The 7,500-nt window shown below is 51.2% G+C and overlaps 1 protein-coding gene and 1 long non-coding RNA gene across 11 annotated transcripts in view; both read right to left on the bottom strand.

Annotated features, from left to right (window-relative positions):
• The window catches only part of rnf123 (ring finger protein 123), a 54,960-nt gene that overhangs the window by 2,350 nt on the left and 45,110 nt on the right, over positions 1–7,500 (bottom strand). For 7 of the 10 annotated variants that reach the window (XM_080494013.1, XM_080494015.1, XM_080494016.1 and 4 more), the window contains 2 exons: positions 5,979–6,193; positions 1,902–1,996 (listed from right to left, as the gene is read on the bottom strand). The exons of 1 other annotated variant lie outside the window; for it this stretch is intronic. In XM_080494013.1, coding sequence (XP_080350139.1) covers positions 1,902–1,996; positions 5,979–6,193 — 310 coding nt within the window. Of the gene's footprint in view, positions 1–1,762; positions 1,818–1,901; positions 1,997–5,978; positions 6,194–7,500 lie in introns of those variants that run through there. 2 more of the 10 variants (XM_080494017.1, XM_080494010.1) reach the window with 2 other exon arrangements.
• LOC308128314 lies at positions 4,188–4,809 on the bottom strand. Its single transcript, XR_013936555.1, has 3 exons — positions 4,595–4,809; positions 4,430–4,511; positions 4,188–4,352 (listed from the first exon to the last, which is right to left on the bottom strand). It is a non-coding gene; the product is annotated as an uncharacterized lncRNA (long non-coding RNA).

Raw genomic sequence — 7,500 nt, 5'->3', positions numbered from 1 at the left:
AACACACACTCCAACACACACTCCAACACACTCCAACACACACTCCAACACACACTCCAACACACACACCAACACACACACCAACACACACTCCAACACACACTCCAACACACACTCCAACACACACTCCAACACACACACCAACACACACTCCAACACACACTCCAACACACACTCCAACACACTCCAACACACACTCCAACACACTCCAACACACACTCCAACACACACTCCAACACACTCCAACACACACTCCAACACACACTCCAACACACACTCCAACACACACTCCAACACACTCCAACACACACTCCAACACACACTCCAACACACACTCCAACACACACTCCAACACACACTCCAACACACACTCCAACACACACACCAACACACACTCCAACACACACCAACACACACTCCAACACACACTCCAACACACACTCCAACACACACTCCAACACACACTAACACACACTCCAACAGACTCCAACACACACTCCAACACACACTCCAACACACACTCCAACAGACTCCAACACACACTCCAACACACACTCCAACACACACTCCAACACACACACCAACACACACTCCAACAGACTCCAACACACACTCCAACACACACTCCAACACACTCCAACACACTCCAACACACTCCAACACACTCCAACACACTCCAACACACACTCCAACACACACTCCAACACACTCCAACACACTCCAACACACTCCAACACACACTCCAACACACACTCCAACACACTCCAACACACACACCAACACACACACCAACACACACTCCAACACACACTCCAACACACACTCCAACACACACTCCAACACACACTCCAACACACACTCCAACACACACTCCAACACACACTCCAACAGACTCCAACACACACTCCAACACACACTCCAACACACTCCAACACACACTCCAACACACACTCCAACACACACTCCAACACACACTCCAACACACACTAACACACACTCCAACAGACTCCAACACACACTCCAACACACACTCCAACACACACACCAACACACACACCAACACACACTCCAACACACACTCCAACACACACTCCAACACACACTCCAACACACACTCCAACACACACTCCAACACACTCCAACACACACTCCAACACACTCCAACACACACTCCAACACACTCCAACACACACTCCAACACACACTCCAACACACACTCCAACAGACTCCAACACACACACCAACACACACTCCAACACACACTCCAACACACACTCCAACAGACTCCAACACACTCCAACACACACTCCAACAGACACTCCAACACACACTCCAACACACTCCAACACACACTCCAACACACACTCCAACACACACTCCAACAGACTCCAACACACACTCCAACACACTCCAACACACACTCCAACACACACTCCAACACACACTCCAACAGACTCCAACACACACTCCAACACACACTCCAACAGACTCCAACACACACTCCAACACACACTCCAACACACACTCCAACACACACTCCAACACACACTCCACCTCCTCATTTCTTTGTAGAGTTCAGACTTTCTTCAGCCATGACACAGCAAAATAACACACACACACACACACACACACATCAATAATAGATGGTGCTGTGAGAACAGATCAGGTTTCCCTGCAGAGGAAATGGATTTCCACCCTGAAGGACATGGATCACTTTCACCTCCATCCGCCTGTTTTCTGCTACAGCTGCACTGACACCACCCACTGTTTGCCTGTTTATGGTCTGCTGGAGCAGAGCTACACCGTCACTTCTCAAACTACAAAACAATGGGGTGATGTCAGGGTGGTGTAAGGGTGACGGGGGTGGTGTCAGGGTGGTGTAAGGGTGGAGGAGGACTTACGGCCGTGCTTGCTGCAGCCTGCTTAGATTCCTCTGTGAGAAAAGACAACATGAGCTCCACCTTCTGCTTCTCCTCCTCACTGATGTAGTCAGAGTCTGTTGAGACCAGAACACACACACACACACACACACACACACACACACACACACACACACACACACACACACACACACACACACACACACACACACACACACACACACACACACACACACACACACACACACACACACACACACACACACACACAGTTCAGTTAATATTGACCGACCCGTGGTTCTGATCCATTAACTGTTAACTGTCGTCACACAGAGCCAGTGAAGAGATCTTAACCCAGGGGGAGGACGGTTCCTCCTGGTGCTGGTCTAAAGTCTGGAGGCTGAGTTCTGGACTAACTGGAACCGAGCAGCTCTTCTTTGTTGAGGCTGTGAAGAGGCTGTTGCAGTCGTCCAGGCGTGAGGACACAATGCATGGATGATCATTTGGAGGTCTTCTCTGGACATCATGGACCTGAGCTTGGTGATGTTAGGGAACTGAAAGAAGCAGGTCTTTACCAGCTGTCTCCAGTGATGGTCCAGGGACATGGACGGGTCAAAGATCAGCCCTAAGTTCCTCAGCTTGGTTTTGGCTGAAAGGCTCAGTTCACCCAGGTTCTGTTTGATAGAGGGGGGACCACTATCTGGGGACATAATAAGTGTCTCAGTTGGAGACTATTTCCACTGAACCACTGCTTGACTTGTGTGAGACAGCTGATTAAGGAGCTCAGTTTGTGGACCTCGGAGGTCTTAAAGGAACAGTACAACTGAAGACCATCTGGTGGTAGGACACGTCCCTGAACTGCTGGACTATCGGACCCAGAAGAAGAACATAGAACAAGAACAGGAGACGCCCCAAAACAGAACCTTGGGACACACCGTACAGCAGACTGCTGGACTCGGACATTATATGGTGGACAGACACTCTGAAGGTTCTACCTCTCAGGTATGAGGAGAACCATTGGAGCTCTGGACCCGACATTCCAGTCCGGTCACAGAACCTGTTTATCAGGATCAGGTGGTGGACTGTGTCTCAGGCTGAGTCCAATAGGACCAACACCGTGCATGTCCCTGAGTCTGCAGACATCATGATGTCCCTGGACACTTTCAACAGAGCAGTCTCTGTAGAGCGGTGTTTACCAGACCCTCTGTAGAGTGGAGTTTACCAGACCCTCTGTAGAGCGGTGTTTACCAAACCCTCTGTCGAGCGGTGTTTACCAGACCCTCTGTAGAGCGGTGTTTACCAGACCCTCTGTAGAGCGGTGTTTACCAGACCCTCTGTAGAGCGGTGTTTACCAGACCCTCTGTAGAGCGGTGTTTACCAGACCCTCTGTAGAGCGGTGTTTACCAAACCCTCTGTAGAGTGGAGTTTACCAGACCCTCTGTAGAGCGGTGTTTACCAAACCCTCTGTCGAGCGGTGTTTACCAGACCCTCTGTAGAGCGGTGTTTACCAGACCCTCTGTAGAGCGGTGTTTACCAGACCCTCTGTAGAGCGGTGTTTACCAAACCCTCTGTAGAGCGGTGTTTACCAAACCCTCTGTAGAGCGGTGTTTACCAGACCCTCTGTAGAGCGGTGTTTACCAGACCCTCTGTAGAGCGGTGTTTACCAGACCCTCTGTAGAGCGGTGTTTACCAAACCCTCTGTAGAGCGGTGTTTACCAAACCCTGATTGAAACACATCAGAGATGTTAGGAGACTCCAGACATGAGGACAGTTACAATGAAACCACTTTGTCCATCAGTTTGTCCAAAAGGGACGTTTAGAACTGGTCCTGAAGTTCCTGAGGTCTGATTGGTCCAGATTGGGTTTTTAACTTTCGGTTCCACAATAGCGAGTCTGAACAGATTAGGGAACCTGCCTGAAGAGAGCGACAGATTAAAAATCCTGGTCCATGGTCCTGTTGGGTCAAAGGTATTCACAAAGAGCTTAGATGGCAGTGTGTCTTCAGAACCGGAGGACGGGTTCATTTTAGCCACCAGAGCAGAGACGTCTTCAAGACCCACAGGATTAACAGAGGACCACAGTTGGGAGGAGGTTCAGGTGGAGATGGACTACATAAAGAAAGGTGGGGTTTTAAGCTTTATGTCCCGGAGCTTATTGATAAAAAAGTTCAAAGTATTTGCTGTCTTCCTGACAGAGGACAGGGATAGACATAGTAGCAGGGGACACAATGGAGTCCATCGTGTCAACCAGCACTTTAGGATCTATTTTGTTGGACACAATCAGTTGAGAGAAATACTTAGTTCTTGCCTCCTGGATTGTTTTGTTTAGGGAAGACACCAGATCCCTGAGATGTCCTCTATGGACTTCCAGCTTGGTAGAGTTCCAACAGGATCTTTTCAGATTCCTGATATTGTCGTCAATCCAGGGGCAGGACAGATTTCGAGAGACATTATTGTGTTTTAGCGGCGCCACCTGGTGGAGAATAGAACCTCAATGTGAATTAAAATAGTGCATCAGGTCCTTAACATCAGCACAGTGGTTCAACGCACCAGGATGAAACCCAGCAGGACATGTCTCAGCTGCAGATTCTGTAATGATCCTCCTGTCTGTCCTTGTAGGACCAGGCCTGGGCTGTGGAGGGACAGTCAGGTCAACAAACACACAGCTCTGATCACTATGGTGGACATCTAGTTAGGTGTGAAGCCGTTTGTTACCTTCACTTCACCAGACAGTCCTTCTGGTCTGCTCCTGGTTACTCACTGGTTACTCACTGGTTACACACTGTTACTCACTGGTTACACACTGGTTACACACTGGTTACTCACTGTTACTCACTGTTACTCACTGTTACTCACTGGTTACTCACTGGTTACACACTGGTTACACACTGGTTACACACTGGTTACACACTGTTACTCACTGGTTACTCACTGGTTACTCACTGGTTACTCACTGGTTACTCACTGGTTACACACTGGTTACACACTGGTTACACACTGGTTACACACTGGTTACTCACTGGTTACTCACTGGTTACTCACTGGTTACTCACTGGTTACACACTGGTTACTCACTGGTTACTCACTGGTTACTCACTGGTTACTCACTGGTTACTCACTGGTTACTCACTTCTCCAGCCTGGTAGATCTAGTTTCACCCTCCTCGTCCTTTCTTGTGCTTTTTTGATTCCAGCCGCTGCTGAAGAATTTGAGTTTGATGCTTTGGTGAGTTTTGAGCCTGTCTTTCCCCCTGTGGACAGGACCTGCCACCTGTCCACTGTCCCTGTGGACAGGACCTGCCACCTGTCCACTGTCCCTGTGGACAGGACCTGCCACCTGTACACTGTCCCAGTGGACCTGCTACCTTCCACCTGTCCAGTGTCCCAGTGGACCTGCTACCTTCCACCTGTCCAGTGTCCCAGTGGACCTTCCACCTGTCCAGTGTCCCAGTGGACCTTCCACCTGTCCAGTGTCCCAGTGGACCTTCCACCTGTCCAGTGTCCCAGTGGTGTCCCCCCACCGGGATCCACCCAGCCTGCCACTGTGGTTGGGTTTTTTGAAATAAAAGGAGGTTGTGGAGTTTCCAGCCTCAGACCCGGAGACAGTCTGTCCATTACTCAGCCTCACAACATGACAGACAGATGTTCACTGTGTCACCAGAATCCCTGCAGCTTCACTTGTTCACACTTCAACACGTGGTCTGGGAGTGAGAGACGGTTTGGACTGTCTGTCTTCACTGTTGTCGAGGTTTTAGTTTGCAGACGGTCCCTGGACATGAGTGTGACTGAGGGTGAAGTTATTCCTGCTAATGCTGTGAGTCCAGGCCTCGTGACTGTTTAACTTTAGTGCTTCACCCTGGAGACGTAGCACACCTTTTGTGTGTATGTCACATGATGATGTCACTTCCTGTCTGAGAGGAGTTTGCTTGTATAACGAAGCTCTTTGTCGGACCACCATCATTCTAGTGGCTCCTGCTCTCTGATTGGTTGATCACCTCTCATATAGACGTTGAAAGCGTGTGTGTGTGTGTGTGTGTGTGTGTGTGTGTGTGTGTGTGTGTGTGTGTGTGTGTGTGTGTGTGTGTGTGTGTGTGTCTCACATGCGTGCAGAGAGAAGTGTTTTCTCTCCGAGCTTCCGACGGCCGCAGGAAGTGGAGGAGTGACGGAGGAGCTCAGAGATGTAGAGACTGCCGGCCGGGTGGAGGAGGTGAAGGAGGAGGTGATGGAGGAGTCGCCCGCCTCCCCCAGGAGGTGTTGGATGGAGTGAAGCTGGAAGCAGGGGTCAGAGAGGAGCACCGAGGCAGCTCGAGATACTCTGAGGAGGAGGAGAAGGAGGAGTTACCCAGAGAGGAGGAGAAGATGTTCCCCAGAGGGGAGGAGGAGTTACCCAGAGGGGAGGAGAAGATGTTCCCCAGAGAGGAGGAGGAGTTACCCAGAGGGGAGGAGGAGTTACCCAGAGGGGAGGAGAAGATGTTCCCCAGAGAGCAGGAGGAGTTACCCAGAGGGGAGGAGAAGATGTTCCCCAGAGAGGAGGAGGAGTTACCCAGAGGGGAGGAGGAGTTACCCAGAGGGGAGGAGAAGATGTTCCCCAGAGGGGAGGAGGAGTTACCCAGAGGGGAGGAGGAGTTACCCAGAGGGGAGGAGAAGATGTTCCCCAGAGGGGAGGAGGAGTTACCCAGAGGGGAGGAGAAGATGTTCCCCAGAGAGCAGGAGGAGTTACCCAGAGGGGAGGAGAAGATGTTCCCCAGAGGGGAGGAGGAGTTACCCAGAGGGGAGGAGAAGATGTTCCCCAGAGAGCAGGAGGAGTTACCCAGAGGGGAGGAGAAGATGTTCCCCAGAGGGGAGGAGGAGTTACCCAGAGGGGAGGAGAAGATGTTCCCCAGAGGGGAGGAGGAGTTACCCAGAGGGGAGGAGAAGATGTTCCCCAGAGGGGAGGAGGAGTTACCCAGAGGGGAGGAGAAGATGTTCCCCAGAGAGCAGGAGGAGTTACCCAGAGGGGAGGAGAAGATGTTCCCCAGAGGGGAGGAGGAGTTACCCAGAGGGGAGGAGAAGATGTTCCCCAGAGGGGAGGAGGAGTTACCCAGAGGGGAGGAGAAGATGTTCCCCAGAGGGGAGGAGGAGTTACCCAGAGGGGAGGAGGAGTTACCCAGAGGGGAGGAGAAGGAGGAGTTAGTTTATATAACCGACCCATACCAGCTTCAGCTGAACTCTGACCGGACTGAACGGGTTAGTTTATATAACCAACCCATACCAGCTTCAGCTGAACTCTGACCGGACTGAACGGGTTAGTTTATATAACCAACCCATGTTTGACCTGCAGCAGACCCGAGCGGAGTGACGTTGCGTATCGTAGTTTTCTTTCATTAATCTGTCAGGAATGTGCTGAGTCAGGAGAATTGGTTCTATTAGTTGTGGGTTCTGCTGTGAGAGACGTGAGCAGCCGCCCAGGGCTCAATCTGTGAAGGAGCAGCAGAGGACATGAGAACCACGTCTCAGGTGTGTCTGGTGGAGGCGGGTGTTCCACCGGGGGGGACACAGGTCAGGTCAGCAACTGGGTTTCTATATATACAGTGTATGACTCCACCCCCCTGTGACTCCACCCCCTCACGACTCCACCCCTCA

This window comes from Lipophrys pholis (assembly GCF_963383615.2).
Source record: "Lipophrys pholis genome assembly, contig: SCAFFOLD_50, whole genome shotgun sequence".
In the NCBI taxonomy this organism is placed as follows: Eukaryota; Metazoa; Chordata; class Actinopteri; order Blenniiformes; family Blenniidae; genus Lipophrys; species Lipophrys pholis.
This window is presented reverse-complemented; position numbering and strand designations above follow the sequence as displayed.